This window comes from Bidens hawaiensis, unplaced genomic scaffold (genome assembly GCF_021521415.1).
Source record: "Bidens hawaiensis isolate Kalapana, Puna unplaced genomic scaffold, B.hawaiensis_p1.1 tig00019689_1, whole genome shotgun sequence".
Classification (NCBI taxonomy): Eukaryota; Viridiplantae; Streptophyta; class Magnoliopsida; order Asterales; family Asteraceae; genus Bidens; species Bidens hawaiensis.
In genome coordinates this window covers 392,258-419,367 of record NW_027492991.1, presented here as the reverse complement: position 1 = coordinate 419,367, position 27,110 = coordinate 392,258, and the positions used below count along the sequence as shown (strand labels likewise).

Genomic DNA, 27,110 nt, shown 5'->3' with positions numbered 1-27,110 from the left:
AAATTGAATAAACTGTGTTAATTATGCAAGATTGATAATGCTAATTATACTACAGATAAATAATCGTAGGCTGGTGTCATGACAACCTGATTGCTAATTATACTATAGATTAATCATGGGTTAATTATGCAAGATTAATAATGTTAATTATACTATAGATAATAATGTTGATAATGATTTATTTTTTTCCCACGTTTTTTTTCCTTTTCAAAATTTGTGTTAGTTTTTTGTATTTGGTGTTGACGAATTTATTTTTTTGTGTTATTTTGGGTGTTGTAACTTGATATCAACCAAATTGTAGGCTTTTTAAAACAAAATTATATAAAATATATAGAATTTTTTAACAGATAATGAGTCTCTCGAGAGACCAGGCATTTCAGCTGGCCCTTGAACTTTATGTGGTATTAATGAAGATTAGTAGCTTCGCTACTTTTTTATAATTTAGAATAGATTACACGGAATGCCCTTATGATATAAAAGTATTATAGATCGGGTCCTTAAGTATGAGAACTTATAGGTTTGGTCCAAAGGGTTACACGAATGTAACACGTCACTAAACAAAACGAATGATTCACGAACACATAACCAAACGATTGTTCATATATGTTCCATTAAGCTTGTATCGAACAAGCAAACGACTCACAAACACATAACAAAACGAAACTTTGTGTCCGTATTCATTCATTAAAAAAATGATTTTGTTCGTGTTTGTTCGTTACTTTTATAAACGAACACAAACAAACATATAAGGGTAATAATCATATAATATCTAGGTGTGGAAGGAGAGGGGGGATCGGCAAATAAATGATGTGAGGACTAGGATGTCTTGTTTAAATGAACATATACGTTTGTTTGTTCAAATAAATAACTAAACATATACGAACAAATTACCTAACGCTCATGAACACAATTGAACGAATGTGACGTATGTTTTATTCGTGTTCGTTTATTAAACGAGCGTAAATGAACTCTCCGCCATACAACTCGCGACCAGTTCACTAAACATTTGCTTTCTTTACAGCCCTACATATGCGTATTAAATGTGAAGTCCTAATTGGATATGCGGATAAGTAAAGAGGAAGGAAAAGGATCATGGAGTTGATTAGAAACTAAACTTTTTCTAGTGGTATATTCTTGTTATAATGTTTAACGAACGATTCAAAGTTGTTATGTGACCCATTTGTTGAATTTAAGGTTTTTTGTCGCATTATGTATTTATTGAGTATGTAACATGAGTAATTGTTGTATATGTATTAGAATTCATCCAAAATTAAGGTATGTTGGTTTGGAAGTACCGAATGCCCAACGGAGTACCCTATGCTGAGCCAGGAGTGCTTTATGCTCAACCTCTTTTTTTCACGCCCAAACCAGCACGCTAATGAGTTTTTAATGCGTTTGTGTGGTAAAATATCATGTCTTGTTGGGTCATGATAACTCAATTGACAAGTATAATTGTTGTTTTATTTGTCTTCATATTTGGGTCGTGTATCAAGTTGGATGGTGGTAATCGAGTTTTTGGGGTAGAATGTACATAGGAGATGCCTAAATAAAAAGAAGACTGGAACCTATTTTCTGCTACGAAGGTGTTAAACTATTGGTCTATTTTGACTTTTGTCATGTTTGTTTCACATAATTGAATAGAATTAGAATTGCATAGGATTTGGAATTGTAAAGAATTGGATTTGAAATATGAACATTTCAATAGGAATTGAAATTGGAATCCAATTATATTCTTGATGTGTTCGTTTGACAAATGAATTTTAATCTATCACCACGAATACCACCGCATCTCCGGCCAACCCCCCCACGTTCAGGTCAAGAACTCGAGTCGCGTTCGGGTCAACGTTCGAGTCGGCCTACCGGGTCTACGGTCCGGGTCTACATTCTGTGTCGCGTTCAGGAAGACGTCCAGGATCAACGGTCCAGTCGTGCTCGCGTCAACGGTATGGGTCGCATTTGGATCAACATTCGAACCAAACGCGAACTGAACCGGAGCGTCGAACCTAACGTGAACTGACACATATTTTCGAACCAAAGTTAATTGACCCGTAGCGTTGAACCGAACATGAACTGACCCGGAATGTTGAACGCGAACTCATCTGGAACGTTAAACTGAACGCGAACTGACCCGGAGTGTCAAAGCAAAATGACCCGAATCTTCGATCAGGACGCACTCTGACGCAGAGAGTTGAACTGAATGCGAACTGACCCAGAGAGTTGAACGAAATGAAAGTGTCGAACCGGACTTGAACTAACCCGGAGCGTCGAACCGAACTGACCTGGATCATCGAACCAAAGGCACTTTGTCGCGGAGCCCTGAACCGAATGCGAACTAACCCGGAGTGTTGAACCAAAGCAAAAGCGTCGAATAGACGCGAACTGAATCGGAGCGTCGCACCGAACGTAAACTGACCCTGGGCGTTAAGTCCTGTCTTTGTCTACCGAATATATTTAATTTTTCTTTCTTGAGTAAACTGCAGTTTTCGTCATTGTGGTTTGTTCAAATATGTGGTTTTAGTCTAATAGTTTCAAATTGCAATTTTCGTCTCTGTGGTTTCATTTGTCTTGCAATTAAACCCGAATTCACTAATTACATTAAGTCTGGTCGTTAAACCTATCAATGTGCCCCTCACGTGAGGGTCAATTTTGTCCTTTTTCTCTCCAGATAAACCCTAGTCTTAATTCATAAGCCCCCTCACGTGAGAGGTTGGGGTGTATTTTGGAAGAAACAAAAAGGACAAAACTACCCCTCATGTGAAGGGCACACTGATGGGTTTAACGACTATGCTTAATGGAATTAATGAATTTGGGTTTGATTGCAAGTGAAATGAAACCACAATGATGAAAATTGCAAATTTGAATTTATTGTACAAAAACCGCATATTTAAACAAACCACAATGACAAAAAATCGTAGTTCACTCTTCTTTCTTTCTTTTTCTTTTTTTTTCCTTTTATTTAAAGAGTTATTATTTAAGATTTGCCAAGTGTCAACGTATTATGATTTTTTTAGTCTACATACTGGTGTTGCACATGAAAACTAGGTCTCCACTCAATCTATATAGATCGAATTCAGAGATCACATTATTAACTTTTTGAGTAACTTTATCAACCTAACAAAACCTTAAAACAACTTTAAAACACTATCAAATTGTTTGCTTTAAATCAAGAACCTTAAAACACTATCAAATGGTTTGTTTAAAACAACCTTAAAACACTATCAAATGGTTTGCCTAAAACAACCTTAAAACACTATCAAATAGTTTGCCTTATTTCAATAACCTTTGATTCTACCTTTGGACACAATTAGAGGTCTAATTGGCAAAAATAAGATATTGTTTCTTGTTTCAACTAGGTTTTTAAGTCCCGCATATGTTGTTATAACTTATCAACAACTCTTAAAAGACACAATCTAATAAATAATTTAAAAATAAATTTTTAATCTAAACAAAATCTATATTGATAATTATGATATAGATTATAGCATGGCTTCAAAATGCAACAGTTTTTAATAAAATAAATAAAGTTTATTTTTAAGCGGTGTATCAAACCAAATATTGTTAATCGATGTATTAATTAGAGTGAGGTATCTAAGATAAATACAATAATAATTTAAGATATGATTACTGTAATATATTTGCTACAAAGATTGTTTCAGTGCCAGGCTTTGGAGTTACGTGAATCGAATTTAGCATTTCCATGTGTAAGATGTAGGTGCAACCTGGATTTACAAGGGGTATAGAGATGTAGTCTCGAAGACCATCATCTGATGATGAAGTTAGTACACTATAGATATGCGGTACATATATGAAAAGAGGAAAGAAATTGAAGGGAGCATCTTAAAATGGGGTTTTGGATCTTATATAAGATAGCTTGTAATTCGAATGAAGCTCAATAGACGGATCTCACTCACACTCAAGACTAAATATTGAGTCGGATTTGGATATGTAAATCAACGAATTTGTCTCGATCCATCCACACAATATAGTTAATAAATGAAAAATGCTACGTGTTTAACCCTAATGACAACGTTTACAAATCATTGTTTGATACTAAATTCATGTGGTAGGAAATTACCAATCTACCCTTGTGATGGTTATTATGTATCTAGTCGGCATTGTGTGTTAAGTTATACCCACCCATGCTCATGTTATTGCTAATAAATTATAATCACAATAATTAACCCAAAGTAATTAAGAACTAATCCACTTGCTCTCCCCACTAGTGACTAGCCAAGGTATATCATTCCATTTTTTTCGTATATTGTAATAATTTCATGTTGGTTTTTAATTTTGATTGTGAGACTTTTTAAGAAATCAAAAGTTAATGATACTTCTTTGTTTATCATAATTTACACATAAATTCGTAGCATCTGACATCAGAAATTCGACGATGGTAGATGGATTCCGGTTTCAGATGTTTATCTCTATGTTTATGGAACCGTTTCGTTCTCCTATTGCCACGTAAACAACAACAAAACCCCAAAAGCACACTATGGTACTATAGCAATTGACGTGAACAACTCGAATGTTTGAAACGTCCTTAGTATCGCGTAGTCGCGTGTGTTCTAAATTTAGGAATGACAATGAGTCAGGTTTAGGCAATCCCAACTCCATACCGAATTAAAAATGCTTGTTCTATGCTCAAGCCAAAACACGTTGGGTATAATTGTGTAATTACCCGTCTAGTATCAGGCATACTCGTCGGTTTTGGGTATATTATATACTGTACATGCTTGGAATAAATCGAGTGCATTATATACCATATATATTTAAAATTAACCGGGTTGGTATGAACTAGGAATATGATTGGGGTATATTATATGCCATGTATACTTAAAATAAATAAATAAAGAAAGAAAGAAAGAAAATCATGTCGGATATATAATCGAGTAAATTAAAATAAGTTATTGGCAAACAAATAATCTCATACACGGTCTCATATCCGATTACCAGACTGTATACTCGTACCTAGATGTTTTAGGTTTTGGTTATACTATCGGGTTGTCAACCCTAATCTTATTCCTTCCTCTTCTACATAGCGCTTTCCCAAAAGAATTGTAACAAGAACCATTTGTCAACCCTAATACTATTCTTTCCTTTCACCCAAGCGAGCTGATACAGGTTATTCCCTAGATAACAAAATTTCCAATATCGGAATAACTTAATGAACTTTGAGTTACTTTAAAGGGAAAACAACCTCAAGTGACTTTAATAAGACATTTGATAAACTTGATTACTATTGTATAAAATTATTTTAAGTATTTTACTTGTAGAAAGGTAAAATAAGAAGTATAATATTTTGTCTAAGAATTACGCATTCATGTTAGAAAACAAATGTTTATGTTCGTCCACATCAACACCGCGTTTCATTTGTCGTAAGGTTTCTGTTTACTTTTGAGCTTTCTTTACACATTATGATATTCGTTTCATTATCATAAAATCTTAACTAACATAGGTACTATAATCATTATTGATTCTACCATATTTCTTTATCTTCATCGACAATAATCAACAACGTTCTCTTAAATTTCTTATTTTGTAAAATCTTATTCAACCAAACAAACATTCAAAATCAAAGCATAATTTAAAAACTTTAGAATTTAACATATTAATTTATTAAAAATCATATAGCTAATTTATAGAAAGTTTATTCACAATCCAATAAAACAAAAATAATAGCAAAGCTCATATTATACCTTCTAATTGCCGAATACATTCAGGGTCTAATAAACTCTAATTTAGTTAGATTGTGTTGGTGGTAGAGGAGCTAAAGTGCTCGAGTCATCGAGGCTTTATGGTTGAAGGTGAAGTGATGTCGGTTGTAGAACTAGAAGAGCTATAGGGGATTGGCTCATCAAAAGTAAAAATGGTTGTTTGAGACATGAATTACTAGTAGTTGGGCTGATGAAACGATTAGATTTTGGAAGGTTTTGACCAATGAAGGAAAACCTCAGCTCTTGAAATGTGTATTGTGGTCGGTTAGCTACACCGGTCCATCAGACTCCAACATGTTGGTGTTGACAATAAGTCAGGTTGTACAATGTTAGTACTTCGGTTAGTACTCTTTTTTCTATAACCGATTGTAAAATCTTGTCATGTACTAGCTAGGCTAATACATGTATCGGATATCCTTTCTATTTTGTTAAAAGCTACCCAATGAAATTTTCAAATACATATTTTACTATCTTAACTTTTATATAATTTTATAATCCAATGAAGTTAGAATTATAAAAGGTAAAAGTTAGTAAATTGATAGATTTTTGTATTACCCAAAGAAATAGAAACAGAAAAAGAGAATGTTAACAGTTTTGGTTCAGTAAAGTAGCAAGTGTTTCAGGTAAATCGTTACGAATGCTTCGGGTATTAGGCTAGATATCACCTAATATCATCCCCTCACATACTTCTGGGAATTTTCAGAACTAATCCTATACATGAATAATCATCCCAAATGTTTCTGTTGTTGGCTATATATGTCGGTTTAGATTCGATTGCCATCCTTGATACATACAAACATTTATTGGCTAAATTCGCTTACGTGCAACATCTATATTAAGGAGTAAGGACCAAACCGTAATAGGACTTAAAATCATAAATTGTCAACATAGTAAATGAAATATAGTTATTAGAAAAAACTATAATCATTAACTTACCACATGAAAAGCTTTGTAATTTAATTACTCCTGGAAAATGTTTGAAAACAAGCATCATATGTGCATATTATTAAAATTATTTTTAACCTGAGAGAATTACGTGATACACGATTTATATATCTTTTCAATAAAATATTTATATTAATTGCTGATTTTAATTGCATAATAGCACAACATATAGTGATTAGTGAGTGGTCGTCCCAATTTCTCCACCCAATATTCTTACACCATTTTAAATATGTATTTTTTCTCTATATAAAAAGTAACACTAAATCGCTTTAAAAAGTAATTAAACAGATAGGATTTTAAACAATACTATTAACTTCATGATTATCTGATCCTTTCATGCATTGGGTGTGTTGCTAATAAAACATCTTTGACTTTGAGATAGATATTTCCGTACCAACATATATTACTTTTTGATAAATGGAAAATCAATCGTTATTTATCCCTTCAATCATATTATTATTATTATTATTTAGTTTAATAGAAACACCCAAACGATTTACAATGAAGTAGCAGGTAAGCGGGCAACAAGCTGCGCCACAACCTCTTTTTGGATAGTTATTATTTTAAATAACTAATTACATTAACAAATATTTTTCATCTTTAGAAAGGATAAAACCTTTTCATTTTTTTTTCAATATAATGACAGTCCAGATCAACGCCTTTAGCAACTTACAAGTAACTCTAACTTTAAACTCTTTCAAAAGTAAGTGACGTGATTAACGTTCCAGTTAGGTTTTTCATGAACATAAACATACGTAAAATGACCTAAAAGTTCATACTTTTAGTCTCATCCTTCTACTTCTACTCATGAATCGTTTATGATTCATAAACAACTCAATCTTAAAAAAAAGAAAGTTTAAAGTATACCTTTGAAGATTTTAAAGTGACATTACAGTTAGGGCTTTGCAACGGTTCAGAACCATTGTTCATGTGTGATATTTGGTTCAAGTTTGATGTTTACTAATTTACTCTTGGAATATTTTTTGAGTTAAAATTGTATATGTATATATATATATGAAATTACAAGGTAAATTATTTAACCTGGTTGAACCTTCCGGTACATTTCGATTCAATATATATGAAATATCGGTTTTTAAATCAGTGAGTTTAACTACACTTATCTTTATTTAACCTGGTTATACCCTATGCTTTTACATTTATGTTTACTTTTATTTGTTTACCCAACGACCTTTTGAGATTTGACATATGGCCTCACTCACAATTTTTTTGTATTTTTATTTTGTTTGGCTTATAACTTATAGAATATGATGTTTTATAAAATTTCGAATATGTCACTAACGCGTGTTAATTTTTATCTATTTATCAATGTAAATTTTATTTAAAACAAAGTTGTGCGTAATATTGTACAAGTAATCAAAACACATATGTACAAGTCGTCAAAATTGCTTCATGGTTTTGATTTTCTTACAATTATTTCTTTCTATAATTTTTAAAATATAATGTTTTATATAATCCTAATTTACGGTTGTAAGGTGCTTTTTTATCAACATTTCGTTGTGACTTTTTTCAAAATTGAGTTGTCGATTCAAATTTTATTCATACCGCGAGGTGAATACTAATGCACAAGTCGTTGAAACCAAAACTTACAAATTTTAACATCTCAACGCTCGTGCGTGGGTCCACCTACTATGGGGGTGTTTGGGTAAGCTTTTAAAACTTGCCTATTTGTTATTTTTTTGTTGAAAAACAAAAAATGTTTGGTAAAGCTCATCCAAAAGCTTCAAAATTAAGCTTTTTAAAAGTGTCTTTTGCTTTTCAACAAACAAATAAGCAAAATTAAAAGCTCACCCAAACACCCCTTATATATGGATACATGTGTGTGTATAAGTGTGTGTATATATATAAAATATGAATTTAAATTTGTTGTGTATATCATGAATATATATATCTCAATTAAAAATCGGATTATTGAGATAAAAGGTTATAAGTGGACCATGTTGTTGCTTTATGTGGATTTTGGCTTTTGCTTTTCTGCTAAAGGCTAAAGGCATCTATCTTCTAGTAATCCTTACTTACGATCTTCAAGTATTATAAATGTAATGTAAGGACATTTGGCCTAATGATATTAAGGTATTGGTTAAGTTTTTGTTTATTTAAATGGTGAAAATTTAAATACCACTTATGACAAAGCTAAAATAATTATGTAATACGTGATCACAAGTCTAGGGATGAGCAAAAAACGGTTCGGAACCGTCAGAACCGAGGAACCGGAACCGAACCGGTGCCTCAGAATCGCTAATGTGTGTATCGGTTCGGTTCTCGGTTCTAAGAATTTGCATTATACGGTTCCCGGTTCGGTTCCGGGTAAAACCGGCGGTTCTAGACTTGGAACCGAAGAACCGGAATATTCAAAACGTTTTAAATAAATTTACCAATCCCCATTTTTTATAGAGTAACTTATTAACCGGCATCCATTCAATCATTTTTTAATTCAAATCTTCTTTCTTTACGTTCAAGAACTCGCAATCATGATCAATTTTGATTTAAGCTATCAAGGTAATTTAATATAAAATGACATGATCTTCCATTAATCTATCGTTGCTAATGATTTATTTAACTTCAACACTTAGGTTTTAATAAAAAGTATAACCGGTGTTAATGTTGTAATCTAAATTAGTTTTACCGTGAAAGAATATACACAATTGTATAAACTTGTTTTGCAACTTGCAAAGTTTGCATAACTCATTTGATAAATAAATGATCGAACCGGTTCTAGCCATAACCGATTAGCGAGAACCGGCTTTAGCGGTTCTGGAACCGAACCGGTTTACTATAATAGGTTCCGATTCCGGTTCTATTTTTCACTCATTTTCGGTTCCGGTTCGGTTCTCGCGGTTATGAACCGTTGCACAGCCCTACACAAGTCACAACTAGCATAGGTACTTTATATGTGTTAATATTTGATGTTTTCTTTTAAAATTATTTTTTTATATGAAGTAATGGTTTCTCTTAGCTATATGATATTAAATCGAAATTTATTGAAAAACTTCAATAGGAAAGGTAGCTACAAAGTTGGAGCTCTTTTTTTGCCATTTTAATGTGGACAATAATTTGGTTATATTCGAATCTCCACAAGCAATGATTTTTGGGCTTACCTATCATTCTTATGACATGTGTAAACTCCGTTGTTAAGTAACAAAAAGATGTTCAACTCAAAACTCTGATTATGGGCAAAGGTAATTAAGTTGTGTGGTTACACTGATAATACATGTTGGTACATGTAAAATGTAAAATATCTCCATTGATGCCTTAAGAGTTAATAAAAGTTATCATATGTTTTATACTCTACCGGTTACAATTTAAAGGGTCGTATAACAAGAATATGGCTACATTGAATATTACCGTTAATAGAATATTCACTATTTGAAGAGTCAAATTATAGGAAACGACTACTTCGGATACTCTTATTAATCGATAAATTAATAGGTTGGAAATTCACCGAATCTCTCGAAACCTTAGTTGCGATGTTTATAGTATTTCCAATTGTTGAGTACTAGAGAAATACATAATGATTAATGGATAGATTTGAGAGGCTAATTTGTTCATTTAAACGATAAGAGTATATAATTAGTTACATTAAAAGCTAAATGTAAAAGATTGAAATAAAAAGTGGTTTTACTCTAATTACGTGTGTATAAATTTTATATGTTTAAGCCATCAATTATTGTGCTCTCTTAATGAGGGATTAATCAATTTTTTAACTCACTCTAAATGTTTTATACCAATTTATTATCAATTTTTAATGTGTTTGAGGGTTTGACCATCAAATCATCAACCATGTTATGATTTTAATCATTTTTATCAATGATTTAATCAACTGGTGACAAAACCCGTCATGTTGTGGCGGAGCAATGACGCGAATTCGGCCGATATCAATTATGTTAGTTACAGTAACGACAATAAAAAGAAATAAATTAGTAAACGCTTTTATAGTTCATGATGACAAAAAAAATGTATCTAAACCGACGAGTAGAGCTTATAACACAAAAAATTATTAGAAATTAAAATTACACCAATTGTGTCAATCTAAGTCCTGAGTCTTTGCTCTATTTTTAACCCATAAGAACCGCATGCCCTTTTTGTTTCTGGAATGACAGAACCCGATGGCTTTGACTTCTTTGATTATCTTGTAGCAGTTGCTTTCTACAAGGCAAAAACCATTACATTCTACACAACAAGATAAAAGTCTAAAACAATTAGCATCTTTCTAACTAAGTCATTATGTTGGATTGATTTATGTCGTCATTAAGGTTCTTACTAAGAAGACATAGATGGAAGCTTAAGACACATTAATTATAGAAGCTTATTCTTAGAAAAACAGAAGTAAGACACAGTAATAGTAATTACTTGTCAAATTATGATATTTTCTATATTTATAACTAATTTTTCTAAGATGAAATAAAAAAAGCGGTTTGGGATTGTGGTTTCGGCTGATGAAATAAAAAAAGCGGTTTGGGATTGTGGTGACGATCGCGCCCCGGGTCCTGACGGTTTTAACTTTCGGTTCATTAAAAGGTTTTGGAGTTTACTAGGGCCTGATTTCATAAATTTACTACATTATTTTTATGAATCAGGAACTATTTCTAAGGGATGCAGCTCCTCGTTTATCTCGCTTTTTCCCAAAATTAACGATCCGATCGGTTTCAAAGATTTCAGACCTATTAATCTAATTTGATGCATCAGCGAAGTCATCTCTGCAGTTCTCGCAAATAGGCTAAAATCTGTTATTATCTCAGTTATATCAGACACTCAATCAGGCTTCTTAAAGGGGAGGAATATAATTGATGGCCCACTTATTATTAACGAACTCATTTCGTGGACAAAAAAGAAGTCAAAACTGTTGATATTCAAAATAGATTTCGAAAAAGCCTTCGATCACATCAACTGGACATTCCTTGATTCCATTCACGAGCAGATGAATTTTCCACCTAAATGGTGAGGCTGGATTAGAAGTATTCTAGCGTCGACCCGATCCTCGATTCTCGTTAACGGGTCTCCTTCTTTTGAATTCCAGTTTCAGAGAGGTGTTAGACAAGGCGACCCGCTCTCGCCTTTTCTCTTCATCATCGGGATGGAAGCCTTCTCGTGTATGTTCAACAAAGCTAATGATTTGAATATTTTTCGCGGTGTTTCCCTCCCGTTTAATGCCCCACTGTCTCTCATCTTCTATATGCCGATGACGCCATTCTCGTGGAGGAATGGTCGAAGAATAATGTGCTTAACCTGTCCCGATTGCTAAGATGTTTTCATTTAGTCTCCGGCCTCCAAATTCATTATTCCAAATCTAATCTGTTGGGTATAAAGGTGAACTCGGATGAGATATCGGCTTATTCAAATTTGATTGGTTGCAACCTTGGTATTATTCCCTGTTCTTATCTCGGTCTCCCCATCGGTGCGAATATGAATCAAATTGCCAATTGGAACTCGGTTCAAAATTCTTTTGATAAGCGCCTTTCTCTTTGGAAAGCTTCTATTTTATCGGTTGGAGGTAGATTGACGCTTCTCAAATCGGTAATGGAAACCATTCCCACATATTTCTTTTCCCTTTTCAAAGCTCCGTGTAAGATTATTGATCAATTAGAAGCGAAAAGAAGAAATTTCTTTTGGGGAGGGAATGAAGATAAATAAAAAAATTTGTTGGGTTAGTTGGAACCGGGTTACTTCCCCCAAAGAGGAAGGAGGTTTGGGTCTAACCCCACTTAGAGATGCTAATATAGCCCTTCTAACTAAGTGGTGGTGGAGATTTAAGACCGAACCGCTTACTCTATGGAGAAGGTGGTGATGTCGTTACATTCTTCTAATAGATCTTGGCCTATTCTCCCTCATTCAAATAATCTTCCCGGAACTTGGAAAGCTATTGCTAAAATGGAAAACCAACTTGCTTTTTCCAACCTCAACTTAGCCAATCTCATCAAAGGTGTTTTAGGCTCGGGAGATAAAATCAGATTTTGGATCGATCCTTGGGTTGCGCAAGTCCCCTTAAGAGAAGCCTTTCCCAACCTGTTTTTGATCGAAAAACATAAAGCGTGTCTAGTGCAGTCTCGTTTCGAGATGGTTGAAGGAAACACAGTTTGGAAATGGAGGTGGAAGCGGCCAAGTTTGAATCAAAAAGAGTTGAATGATCTTTCGATTTGCTTAAATATGCTTCAATCTGTCTCTCCTAAGCTTACTCCAGATACTTGGGTTTGGCAAAACGGTTCAGCGGGTTCCTTCACGGTGGCTGCCATGAAACAACTTTTATTCAAATCCTCCAATTCTTCTATCCCATTTATTATGAAATGGAATAATTGGGTCCCTATCAAGGTCAATATACATGCTTGGAAAGCGAAAATGGATAGACTCTCAACTCGGGTGGCCCTTTCAAATCGAAATGTAGACGTGGGCCTGAAAACCTGCTGTCTTTGTGAAGAATATGAGGAAATGAGAGAGCATCTTTTCACCTCATGTTATTTTGCTACTTTAGTTTGGCAATTTGTTAGCAATTGGTGTAATATTCCTCCGATCTTCGTCTTCTCGGTCCGAGATTTGCTCACTATTCATGAATCTACCAATTTGGTGAACAAGAAAAACAAGGCGTTATACGGGATCATCCTCACGGCCTGTTGGAGCATATGGAAGACCCGCAACGAAGTCATCTTTCAAAACAAGCCGGCTATATTTTCTAAAACGGTGGAGGACATAAAATCTTTGGGTTTCCTTTGGATTAAAAATCGTTCTTCATCGTTTAAAAATTTGGCTTGGACTGATTGGTGTAATTTTAATATGTAAGTTTGTTTCGTTGTTCGGTTTCTAACACCTTGCTAGCTTTTTAATGAAATTCGCTGTAAAAAAAACTAATTTTTCTGGTATAATAGCTTAATACTACACAAATGTGGATCATTATACCCGAATAATTTCTATGGGCCATAGTTGACTTCTCAATTTCTTTTTATTATTATTAAATGCAATTGTTGTTTAAAACAACATGTAGAAATATAGAATATTAGTTTGACATTTAAGTCAAAGGGTGACACCTCTTTTTTATGAAATGCCTAAGGATGCACCTGATTGATAGGCTAACAAACCCTATATGTAGCGTACGTAATTTACTAATTTACTTGTGTTCGTTTAAAAAGTTTTAGCCCCCACCCTAACAACCAAACACACAAAGCTTCACCACTGAACCCGTCGTCTCTTTTATCCATATGCCACAAATTGTTAATAGTTATCACAGATATAATTTCCTTAGATTTTTTAATTTTTGTAACCATAAATTAAGAAATCAGTTAGGTTATGTGTAGTGGGCGTCGATTTGGGTGAATTTTGGGCGCGAAGGGGCACGGACACCGCCCCCCGGCGATAAGTGGGCGAAAAGGGGCGGGGGCGGGGGCGGGATGAACTTGTCGCCTGGAAGAAGATGTTTATTATTATTATATTATATATTATTATTATATTACTATTGTATATATATGTATATGTATATGTAGATGTGTTGTGTGTGTGATATATATGTATATGTGTTGTGTGTGTGTATATATATGTATATGTATATATGTTGTGTGTGTGTATATATATATATGCAAAATGAATCCTAGAAACAACCCGAACCAACCGAATCACCCATTCTCTCCTTTCGGTCAATACCATGGTTCGCAAAACCAACCGAACGTGAACTTACAATGGACCCGATGAACCTAAACCAACCGAGCTATCCGTTTCAATTTCCCGACCCGAACCTAAACATGTACGCCAACCGAGCTATATGTTTTTTTATATTTTTAGTTATGTATTTTTGTTAGTTATGTATTTTTTTTGTATTTCATTTTAATTTTAATGCATTTTTATTTAATTATTTTAATAAATTGGTTTTTATTTAATTAGTTTAATTATAAAAAAAAAAATAATAAAAAAAGACACTGTGAGCCCAACTTGTAGCCCTTACACCATTACACCCCAAAAACAAATTTCTACTCCATGCTGACCGAGCGCCACGTGTCACAATTCGTCCACAATTATAGCCCCTCCCCTACACATGGCCTTACAAACAAGAAACCACAAGACAAAAATAGTATTCCAAAAACATATAATAATAGAACATGCAAGATGATATTGGTTAATGATGATAGTGTAGAGTGAATAGATAAAGTCCATGTCAGTGGCCACTTACATCAACTCTTGTTGTCTATTTACATATTTCACCCATTCATTTCACTTCCTTCCTCCCTCCTTCCCTCCCTTCACCAGTCTTTGTCTCTCATCTCTCTTTCATATTAATCTTATTATTATTATTATTATTATTTGTTTTGTTTCATTAAACATGGCACCTGGAATTTAGGGATTCTGTTTCTCCTTCTCACTTTGATTTTGATTAACTTCAAACATTAAACAGGTACTCTCTCTCTCCAACAGAATATTCACCTTTGACTTTCATGCATGTTTTCTTCATTCTTCATCTTAGAATCTGCTTGCTACCTATACATGCATGTTTTGCTTCAATCCAACTGGGTGGGTTCTTGTTATTATGTAATGGGTTCTCCCAACCAAAAAAACCCTCTTTGTGGATTTAATCATAATGAAAGAAATTGGGTGTAATTGGATTAATTTATGAGTATCATGAATTGTGCCAGAATCTTATTAGGGGTGTGAAAATCTGGCACGACACAAACCTAACACAAAATTCATGTGTTTGGGTTTGGTATAAATGGGTTCGGGTCAGTTTCTGGAGTTTAGCTAAACAGGTTGGGTTAGAATCAACCTGGTGGGTTCGCGGGTTGACCTGTTTAAATTGTTTATTTAGTATTTAGTTTTCATAAAATGTACTGTATGTAATAATATAAATTGGCTGGATACCTTATGCCTAAGTTTTATTAAAATTAAAAAGGAAATTGACATATGATATTTTCATTAAAAATGCAATTTTTATATATAAATTTGTATTTTAGTTGTAAAAGTATAACTTTAAAAGTATTGGTATATGAAAGCAATAAAAAATAAAAACGTTTCGGGTCAGTGTTCGGGTCAACCCACAAATATGCGGGTCGTGGTTAGGTTCACATGTCTTGCACGATTTTTGGGTTCAGGTTCTTGTCAATTTTTCGGGTTCGTGTCGGGTTGGACCCGCCAACCCACAAACACGACCCGTTTAACATCCCTAAATCTAATGTTTTTTCATGCGAATTTGAATATGCAGGAATTGAGTCAGTTTATAGAAACTTCAATTTGACAATGAATTCTGTGTATTACAAAATGCATGATGATGGAATTGCTTCGAATCCTGTGGGTTCACTTTCACCCGGGACGGGTCCTTGGTGGAGCGGACTTGTGACTCAGCCGGGTTTTGAAGAACCCATGGGCCTATTGAAGAACTCATCAATGACAAACTGTGGCGAACAGCTTGTGCATATAGCTCCTAAACTCTCGCCTTGTGCCACTGCAGTGGCAAACGGTGATATGACTCGTTTTAATATCTTTCATGGTAATCATATGTACATGATGATGAAATTGTGTTTAGGAACAACTTCTAGATATATTATTATTCCAGTCTCTTTTACATTTTAAAGAGGTTTGTTTATAAAATTAGACCGTAAATCTTGTAGAAAGTTTTGATCAATCTGTAAAGTGATTTAGGTGACTCCAAGAGTTCATGTAACGGCCAAAAACCAGTGCAGTTACAAGCTACATGCACTTTGCAATCTGCTGCACAGGAGTTTGGAGGTAATCTAGAGCTCGGGTTTGGTCAGCCGGCTCTGGTAATATTTATGTTTATTACTTTTTTTAGTTGATCTTATCATAATCTTCATGATCAGTGCTTATACTTTTTTTTGGCTTTTGATGAATCTTTATGATAGATATGTGGCAAGTATCCTTATGGGGATCAATATTATGGCATGTTCTCTGCTTATGGCCCTCAAATCGCGGTATGTACTTTATTTAAGCACAATATTTTAACTTTCTGAGATTCAGAGTGACTGAGTTGACTCGCTTTTGTATGTCAGGGTCGGGTTATGCTGCCTTTGAACTTGAGCACCGATGATGGGCCCATATTTGTGAATGCAAAGCAGTATCATGGAATACTCAGGCGCAGGCGATCGCGTGCCAAGGCGGAAATGATGAAAAAAGTCACAAAAACTCGTAAGGTAAGTTTGTAATGTGGAAATGACCGTTTTACCCTTGGAAAGTTTGTCCTGGTTTTCATTTGCTTATATTTTTGGCAGCCGTTTCTTCACTTGTCGCGCCATCTCCATGCAAAACGTAGGCCGAGAGGTTGTGGGGGGCGGTTCTTAAACGCGAAAGAATTGGAAAAGGCTAAAATTGGAAACATGGAGTCAAAACCGACCGATAATCCAACCGGATCTCAGAGGTCCGAGGTTTTGCAATGTGATCACGAGACTAACAATGGTAGGTCCCACATGTTGGGAGTGGAGGTTACGAGCATGTTCTCGATGGGAGATCTTTATCATTTCCCCTCGATTGGGAATCTTTCGGGGGTTTCTCTTCCGGACATGATGATGTCTGGCAATGTCATCCGTGGGTTTGGCACGCATAACAAATGGGTTGCAGCGGATACTGGTGGTGGTATCCGCTTCAACCTAGCGGTCTAATGGCATACAGAGTCTGATGTGTAAACACGTCAGGCCCTCTTTGGATGGTCAAATGGGGCTAGGAACGGTTGTTTCCGCTGTTTGGCTGTGGCAAATCATCCTTGGCTTGTGTGTTAAGGTAGTGTTTCTATCCTTAATTCCCCTTGCAAAGTGTTATTTGCAATGCTTGGGAATTGTTTAGAAATGCTAATAACCTTAATGCATACTTTTATGATGGACAAACATGTCTCTTAGATGTGTTTGTTTCATCCTCTATCTAGAGGTGGTGTTGTACTGTTGTTTGAAATAAAGTAACCTTGAACCTGTGTGTTTTCAAGGTATGTATCATGTGTGTTTTGACTTCCAAACATTTGGTAAGAGTCATGTAATATGCTTTGATGTTTTATAGTCGTGTATTTGTTGGTATTATGAAATTCCCCATGGGGTAATTTTGTTTGTATTGAATGTTGTTTCTTTATGATGTAATGTTACAAAACTACTTTTTACTCTACCTCAAAATTACTTTATCTAACCATATTTTATTCGGGATTGCATTGAGGCAGGCTAATACGGCAGGAAATCAATGTGATGTGTAAAACGTGTTGGAAAAGTTGATGCACAATAGGTTTGTTTAAATAGCTCGAATCTTGACCATAGTCTAATCAGTTATAAACTGGATTGGCTTGGCTCGGTTTGGCTTGTGAACAACACACTCGGAAGGCTTTTGTGTGATTATTGACAAGTTAGGTGGCTAAAGTTGAAAGTAACTATAACTATAGGGTTACCAATAAGCAAATCACATAGATATGATACTCTAGAAACGCAACACACCGACTGACCACCGTTATAGAGACTCATCTTCTAACGTAATCTATAATTATATATTCACACACACACACACACACACTGAATCAAAATCCGATGGCAGGAATTCAAAGCAAGCTGTTGATGGTTCTCCTTTGCTCGCTTTCACTGATCGCACCGTTTGCTGACGCCATAGATGTTAAATACTGCAGTAAGTTTCATGTTGAGTTTGGTAGGATTTGTGCATAAATCGTAAGTTAGGGTTTATAGAACTTGTTTGGATTGGAGATAATTGATCGTTGTGTTATGTTATGTTATGCTATGTTATGTTATGTTATGAGATTTGAATTCATCCGCCATACTGTTTTGGATGAAATTGTTAGGGCTATATCGACATGTCGTATTAATCGGTGTTCCGAAAATGCTTCGTTTTGTTATACATATGAATTCTACACTTGGTGATTGTTATGTTACGTTTGCCGTTATTATACTAGTCTAGTGTGTTGGGAACGTTTTCACAAGTAGGTGAATATGGAAGGAAGGACCTAAGCTGACAAGTCGATCAACTTTGTTTACTTTTCTAATTGTAATATGAATAGTATGGTAATGTGTTGGTCTATAAATATAGGGTTTGGGTAGAGACTTTGGACACAATAATAAGTGTTTATCGATCATCTGCCTTGATAGTGCAGTTAAGAAGTTCTATGCATCTAGGAATTAAGCATTGTGATCTCGAAGTTTCTATCAAGAGCAGGGGAATGATTTGTTTGCAGCAATTAGAAGTGAATGAAGCAGGGTTAATAACATTGTAGATTATTAGCTACTTTGTTAAGAAATATAATTTCTGAGGCTTAGATCACCGTGAATATGTTTTCACTGCTTACCAAACTGTTGATTGTTATTCATTGGATTGGGCATCTTGGTGAGGTATGTCTTTTGTTTAATTAGAGTATGCATTTGATGAACATGTACAGAAAAGAACAACAATTATGCCGTGAAGAAACACTAAATGACCCCGGCAGATTACGGATAATCTTAGGGTTAAGTAAATGTTTCCCACGAGGGTTAGGTCCGGCAAAGATGGTTATTCTTCTTGACCTGCAAAACAGACACCGTGAGCTCATCACTAAGAAGGGGGGGGGGGGGTTCCTCCTTGTGACCACCCTCCGGCGTGAGAATCAGACTAGATTGCTCTGAATATAAGTGTATATTGAGAGGAATAGCAAGAGAGAAGATAAGATGATCATACCGTTCCAAGGTGTTGGAGTATTTATAGCCGAAGGTAGGTTTCCAAGCAGGTACGGCCAGCTGTATAATATTCCTTTTCCACCAACTACGGGCTATGTACGTGCCACGATGGGAGTTGGTGGGTAGGCAGCGGTTGATAGTGACATTTTGTACTGGAGCGTGCTCCTCCTCGTACTATTGTCGGTGAGCTGTCACCCTGTGATTGGTTCATGGGCTGCTTTGGTCAGATCTTGTCTATTTTGTCCATACCTTGGCAGGTATAGTACAAAAGATCTTCCAGAAGCGTACGGACTAGCTCTTTTGGGCGGGAATATTCCCGCCCTACTCATTCCTTCTTCAGGTGACATTACTGAAGTATTAAGAGTTAGTGCCTTATGCGTGTAGCCCTACTGTTAGTGCGGGTGGCCTTCCTTCTTGGCTTGTACCCACAACTGCGGGGACAGGCAGGGTACTGTACCAAGGGAGGCTTTCCTGCGGGAACAGTTGGCTTACTGCGTGTAAGGTCTTCATCTCTCTGAGCATGGTAGGTCCTGCGGAACCAGTTGGTCTTTGCGCAGACGTACCTCTTCAAGGTGTGTCTTGCGGGTCCAACTGGGCTTTGCGGGGACCTACCTCTTCAAGTCCCCCCAGTCCATTGTTCCTCTCATGAATTGTCAATAAGTGAGGTGAACTTTTGGACTCTAAGCAAGGGGTTTTAAAGAGGAGTTTTTGTTTTCTAAGGTTTTCCGCGGGGATTCTCGCAGTTTTCCTAATGTCACTTGCAGAAATTCCCGACTTTTCTGCCTGATCTTTGGTTATGATGCGGGTAGGTGTTTAACCTCTTCGCAAGTCGGGAGCGTTGAGTTTCACTTGTACAGATTCTTCACGAGGTTTTGGTAGTTTTGGACATAGTGATCAGTTATGTTAAACCACCAATTCCACCTTGAAGCTTCAAACAATTTAGTTCTCAACGTTCCCGCCATGCGGAGGTGTTATTTCCCTTTCCGCATGCATGGCCCATAAGATCCTTCTTGGCTTCAATTCCCTGCAAGTGTTAAGTATGTGAAGGGTTTCGCCTTGACACTGTACCCGCGCTTGTCTTACGGTTTTTTGCTTCCCAAGGTAAGGGGGTATATTCCCTCTTATTTTTGAATCTTTTTGAATCTTTTTGAAATTCGAAGAGTTGGTGAAAGGATAAGGACAGCCCCAACGATTGAAGTGACGTTGGCGTCTCCTGACGGTTTCAGGACGTGCAGGAAGTTATGACGACGTGACAGTATGTGGTCAATCCAGACGCTTTTTCAGGCGCGTGGGCGCGAGTTTTCAGGCGCGTGGGCGCGAGTTTTACGGCACGCGTCCTTTCGACAGCTGTTGCTAGCTTGCTTTTTCCACGTGTCGCCGTTTCATTGCACCTGCGTTTTCTCTCCCCTCCGCATTAAATTCATCGCATTCATTGCGATGAGTATATAAGGGGGAAGAGGGTGTATCCCATTCCATACTTTCACTTCATTCTTCTTCTTCTAAGCGATTTCCGGCGAATACTCTAACTTTTCCGTCGAGCATTCTCCTGAAATCGTTCTCTTTCACACCTAAAAAATGTCTTCTACACATGATCCCGAGATTAACGTCGAGGAGTCTGATGTATACCTCGAGAACCCGACGTCCACGTCTGATAAGGACGATAAGAGTACTGCTGGCGAGTGCCAATGTACTCTTTCTGTCGATTTGTATCACTATATCGTCAAGAAGTTCATACTCGAGCCTTACGAGCCTGAGTTTCCAGAGCCCCACCAGACGGTGTATGATGCCCCTAATGGGCAAGATAGGGGTTTATGCCTCATTCTTCATATATGGGAATCTCATATTCCCATTAACGAAGTTCGTGTACCGTGTTCTGGAGAAACACGGTGTACACTTGACGGAGGTGCACCCGATGGCGATCGCTAAGGTTCGCCATTTTGAATGGGTGTGCCACATTCTGGGCAGCGAGCCCCGCGTCGACCGCCTGATGACCTTCTACTCCTGGAGGTGTATCCAGGGCTGGTATACCTTAGTCACTCGGATCAAGGGTTTGAAGATCTGCGCTACCGAGCGCAGTCTTCGGTCTTGGAAGCGGGAGTTTTTCTACATCTCCGCTCGCGTCGTCCCCATCGCGATGACGTTCAAGAACGGGAGGGCACTCCCTAACCTTCACGCCTTCAACTACCAGGAGACGGAATGGTTCGCCAAGATCTCCCAGATCCAGACTCCGGTTTACCGCTTTGCGGAGTCTGGGATGGTGATGCTTGGGATGAGCCGGGTATGGAAGGATGTCGGTTCTGAGACGCCGCAAATACCTATCATCCTCGAATACGGTTTGAACTTTACTCCTTACGGTATGCTCCATCTTTTGTGTTGATTTAGGGTTTTTCTTCTAACTGTTAATCTTTTTTTATTTCAGAGGGGAACGACTTACAATCGCTCCTGCATCCACGGGAGAATGGTGGTCCCGCCCGGCTGGGTACTCGCGATCTTGACGAGAACGAGTTGCCCATTTTGGAGCAAACGGCGAATAGATTCGTAGAGTTCTACCCGCCGGGCCACGAAATTTTGAGCGTCACTCGGCCAGGTAAGGGATTCTTTAATCCTCGCCCTCTTCATGCTCAAACTTCTGCTGGAGTTCCTCTAATTTTGTCATCTTCTGATGAGGGATCCGCAGACGGGCCTTTCTTCGTGAGGAAGAAGAAGGCTCCTGGCGTGAAGGGCAAGGCGAATGTTACCTCCGTCGTCGACCTGGGGAATCAGTCTGATTCCGAGACTGAAAGTGAGGAGGCGGCAGGGAACCTCGGTGGTGGTGAGACTATTGTCTCGGAGGTTGAGACGGCTGTCACCTCTGGGCAACCAAGCGTTGCAACGGTGACTGGCGTGAAGAGGCCAGTTCCATCGGGTTCGTCTCCGCCCGTCAGAACTTTCAAGATTAAGAAAACCCGTAAGTATAATGTTTACCTTTCCCGCATTTCTTTCCGCCTTTTGTTTTTTCATCTTTTGTTGTCTTCACGCAGGAGTGGACGCATCCGCCTTCCAGAGCGGTGCGGGAGGGAGCAGTTCCGGACCCACGACGATAGGTTTGGTCAACCTATCTGAGGCGATGACCCAGGCGGCTGCGCCTGTTTCTGGTGTTGGTTCAGTTGCTCATTCTGTTGAGGCAACTGTTCCAGTTGTGACGTCATCTCCGCCGGCGGTCAGTGCCATCTTTACCACATCTTTCACTGGGCCGACGTTGACTTTTTCTGCAAGCTCCTCCACAGCGGCGACCACAGTTGTGAGTTCATCTCCAATGAGTTCACCTCCGATGGTCTCCACCACGGTGGCTTCTACCATGCCTCCTCCGGCGCCAGCGACTACCTCGTCCATGGCTGGCTCGTTCGGGGTTCGGATCTCTAGCCAATCTTTGTCTCCTTCCCATTTCCTTGACCTCTTGGATGGATATCCCTTAGGTTCGGGTGATGGGTTTGGCGGCTACCGGCCTGTTATCGACCCTACAGGTGCGTGGGGTTACTTTGGCCTATTATTCCTTATCATTTTTTTTCCTAACTGTTTTTTGTTTTTGCAGTTTCGGATTCCAATGAGGTGTATGCTCCACGGTGGAATATCCGCCGGGGAACGACCCTCCGGACGGCTGCGGATTGCGTTGACTGGGCACGCCATGCCACCCCCAGTGGTGCGTTGGGGGAGGCAATGGCTAGCTACCAAGAGGGTAGGCTATCCAATGAGCTCCGAATCCTCCTTGCCCGGATGCAGCCGCGCGTCGAGTTGCTTTGTCGTGAAAACGACAAGTTAAAGACTGCGCGTAGCCTGGAAGTGGCTCAGGCGCGAGCATTGCGGGAGGAGAATAAGAGGCTTGCTGCCACCGCTGCAGGAAGGAGAAGGCCTTCAAGGACCTTGAGGTCGAGGTTCAGGCCAGGCACGAGGCCCGTTCCATGGCTACCCAAGCTGTTAACGAACAGCTTAGGTTGGCCAAGAAAACTGCGCGTAACGCGACCGAGAGGGCCACCAAAGCTGAAGCCATTGCTGAGCCTCTGCGCGCCGAGAATGAGGAGCTTAAAGCCAAACTAGAGAAGCTTCAGCAGGCTCATGATGCTTTGGCCTTGGAAGACGCCAAGAAGCTCCAAGAGCTCCTGGATCAGAAGGGTATGCTTGATCACACTGAGCGTAAGCTTAAGGGTGTTGAAGAGGCTGCTGATAAGGATGTGTTGTTTGCCAACCTCACCAAGAATGAAGCCGAACGCACCCGCGATCAAGCTCAAGCTACCCTCCAAGAAGCTCTGATCACTAAGGAATGGCTTCTACGAGAAGCGTTGCCGCAGGTACGCATAGCTTCATAATTTCTTTGCTTTACACTTTTCTTTATACTTAGAAAAGTTTTTGATATATATATTTTTTTTGTAGGTTGTGCATCGGATTTTCGCGAACACATCTTATGACGATGCCATGAGTGCAGCCCTCAACGCTTCTCATGAGGACGGGGAGAAGACTGGTTTCCTGCTTGGTCTAGGATTTACAGAGAAGGGCATCCCGCCTTCCAATTTTCCTTTATACGATGTAGACACTGAAGCTGCCTACGACCAAGCTGTGAACCAGTATGCTGCCTTCCCGCATCCGGTTGTGGAGAAGGTGAACGAAATTGCGGCTGCTGATGACGGGCTAGCTGTTCTCAAGGCTTTCCTCGAACCGCCGCAGACAACTGATGGTGCGGGTTCGGGTGGGTTTGGAGGGAGTGGTCCTGAAGCTTGAACCTTGAGATCCCTTCCAACCGTTAGGATAGATTTGTAATTTTGTAGGCGGGTAGATACCTAGCCATTCTTGTAATGTTTGAATTTTTATTGTGAATATAAATATTTTGTTAACGCCTTGCCCTGTAAACCTTATATGATTTGCTCATGCATTTTTTAGTTTAACTTAGCAATTTTCTAAGTGTTTTGAATAAGTTAACTTTTCGACGCGTGTTGGATAATAGGTTAATGTTCTGTTTCCTTTATCATGATTGTGCGGGTACACCCGTCACTTTCACTTAGTAGGATGACCAAACTTTACCTATATCTGACCTGCGTGAAGGTTTTCCTCATCTTCCCCTTAGAAATATTTACTGTTTTTGTGTTTATGCGGGTTGTGCCGCTTTCCACACGCAACGACTTACTTCTTCCCACACTTATTTATGCGGTGAACACCGGCATATCAGTGTGGTCAGTTCATAAGTATAAAGGTAAGGCTATCAACACAATGTGATAAAGGAGAATCATTTCCATTAGAAGTGGCTCTAGGCCTTTTCTTTACAAGTTTTGAATTGATCTACATGTAACATTTGCGTAATTGAGCTCCATTCCATGTTCTTGGGATGGGAGTGCCATCGAGTTTTTCGAGCCGGTATGCGCCCTTTCCCAAAACCTCTTTAATGATGTATGGCCCTTCCCAGATCGGGGCCAGCTTTCCTGGGCGCTCTTGGTTCGAAGCCTCGTTGTTACGCAGTATGTAGTCTCCGATATTGAAGTTGCAGAGTTTTACCCGTGTGTTGTAGTACTTTTGCATTTGTCGCTTGTAGTTCTCTTCACGCGCTGCGGCTAAGTCTCTGCGTTCTTCGGTTAGCATAAGGTCTAACCGTCTTTCCGCATCATTGTCTTCTGGTTGAGTTATGACTCTTGGTGAGGGTAGACCAATTTCGACCGGGACCATGGCTTCAGTGCCATAGGTGAGGCTGAACGGAGTTTCGCCCGTGCTTGCCTTTTTTAGCGTTCTGTTCGCCCAAAGGACATGTGGAACTTCGTCCACCCAGCCGGATCTATGCTCCAAGTGTCTTTTCTTTATGCCGTCGACGATGCTCTTGTTTGCTCTTTCCACCTCACCATTACCCTGCGGGTGTGCCACTGAGGTAAAGGTGTGGGTGATTTGAAGTTCTTTCAGCCACTTTTGCAGCTTCTGGTCAGCAAAGTTGGTGCCGTTATCGCTTACCAAATTCTGTGGAAGTCCAAAACGACAAATAATAAATTCCCAAATAAATTTTTTGATATGTTTTGCGGTTGTTTGGGCTAGGGGTTTTGCTTCTATCCACTTGGTGAAGTAGTCGATGGCTACCACTAGGAACTGAACGTTCCCTGCTGCTGTGGGAAATGGGCCTGTCACATCGATGGTCCACTTCTGAAATGGCCACGATGACGTGACTGGAACAAGTTCGTTCTTCGGGCGATGCGTGTTGGGTGCGTAAAGCTGGCAGGATCTACATTTTCTGATGTAGGCCAGCGCATCCGTGTGCATCCCCGGCCAAAAGTATCCCGCGTTGTTTAGCTTAGCTACAACTGCGCGTGGACCTGCGTGTACTCTACAGATGCCTTCGTGTACTTCCCTTAGGAGGTAGTCGGCATCTTGGTCGTCCACGCATCTGAGGAGTGGGCCAAGAAAGTTACGCCTGTAAAGTATGTCATCAACAAGTTGATAGTTCAGTGATTTACAGCCTATCTTTTTTGCACGTGTCTTCGACTCTGGTAGTATACCCGCTGCAAGGTAATTTATGATTGGTGTCATCCATGTTTCCGTTCCGGTTTGGATGACACAGATTTCCTTGTGCGGGACTGATGGTGCTCCAAGAAGTTCAACGCGGATGTCTTTTCCCAAGTGGGTGAAGGCTAACGATGCAAGCTTGCTTAACGCATCCGCAGATTTGTTTTCGCTTCGCTTGATGTGCATAACTTTGCAATCGTTAAAATCGCGCATAAGGGTTTTTGCTTGTGCGAGGTACAGGGCCATTGTGTCGTTCACGGCCGTGTACGTCCCGTTTATCTGGTTGGCTACTAACATGGAATCCACGTGGGCTTCCAAGTTTTTCACCCCCATCTTACGCGCAATTATTAATCCGGCCAAGAATGCTTCATACTCCGCTTCGTTATTCGTACTTGGGAAATCCAGCCGAATAGCGTAAGTGTACTCTTGGCCTGCTGGGTTAGTTAGTTTCAACCCTGCGCCTGAACCCTCGTTGTTGGCTGCTCCATCAGTATAGAGTCGCCAGACATCATCAATGTCCTGTGCTGGAGAGGGTTGAGCCTCTTCCTGGCACTCTTTTTCCCGCGAAGCGGGGACTTCTGCAATAAAGTTGGCCAAGACCTGGCCTTTATGGCTGGTCTTGGCTTGTACTTTATCGCGTATTCTCCCAATTCAATTGCCCATTTGGCTGGGCGCCCTGATAACTCGGGTTTGCCTAGAACGTTTGCAAGTTTGAAGTTGATGAGAATGGTGATTGGGTGTCCTTGGAAATATCGTCTTAGCCTGCGTGAAGCCTGTACAAGCGCTAAGACTAATTTTTCCAGGGTAGAGTACCGGGTTTCTACGTCCGTTAAGACGCGGCTTACATAGTAGATGGGCATCTGGATGCCTTTTCGTTATACTAGTAAGACTGCCCCGGTTGCTCTGTCTGTGGCAGAGAGGTAGAGAATTAATTCCTCCCCCGCTTCTGGTGCTGTGAGCGTTGGGAGTTCGATCAAGCGTGACCGAATCTCCTGAAAAGCTGCTTCGGCTTCTGGTGTCCAGCGGAAGTGCGTTTTCTTCAAGCAATTTCTCAATGTTGACACGAATGGGAACGACCTATCCGCATGGTTTGCCAAAAAGCGGTTAAGTGCGACTAGTCGTCCATTCAGTGTCTGAGCCTGTTTGATGGTAGTAGGTGATTCCATTTTGATAATGGCTTCGACCTTTTCAGGGTTCGCTCTGAAGCCATCTTTGGTAACGATGACTCCTAAGAACTTCCCTTCTTCCATCCCAAAAGAACACTTGCTCGGGTTGAGCTTCATGTTTATCCGTCTGAGCGTGTTGAAAG

General features: G+C 38.9%; 1 protein-coding gene across 1 annotated transcript; it reads left to right on the top strand.

The window, feature by feature from the left end:
• The first annotated feature begins 15,624 nt into the window (after positions 1–15,624).
• On the top strand, positions 15,625–17,656 carry LOC143559011 (nuclear transcription factor Y subunit A-10-like). Its single transcript, XM_077047724.1, has 5 exons — positions 15,625–16,134; positions 16,287–16,408; positions 16,508–16,576; positions 16,655–16,795; positions 16,874–17,656. Exons 1-5 carry the CDS (start codon positions 15,714–15,716, stop codon positions 17,258–17,260), a joined length of 1,140 nt encoding a protein of 379 aa, XP_076903839.1. The 5' UTR covers positions 15,625–15,713; the 3' UTR covers positions 17,261–17,656.
• The last annotated feature ends 9,454 nt before the right edge of the window (positions 17,657–27,110 follow it).

Bases quoted from the DNA above. Each gene is read 5' to 3' on its own strand.
- LOC143559011 (XM_077047724.1), top strand. From the start codon at position 15,714: ATGTCTTGCACGATTTTTGGGTTCAGGTTCTTGTCAATTTTTCGGGTT. The intron at 16,135-16,286 runs GTAATCATATGT...AAAGTGATTTAG, and splicing joins TCGTTTTAATATCTTTCATG to GTGACTCCAAGAGTTCATGT. The intron at 16,796-16,873 runs GTAAGTTTGTAA...TATTTTTGGCAG, and splicing joins AAGTCACAAAAACTCGTAAG to CCGTTTCTTCACTTGTCGCG.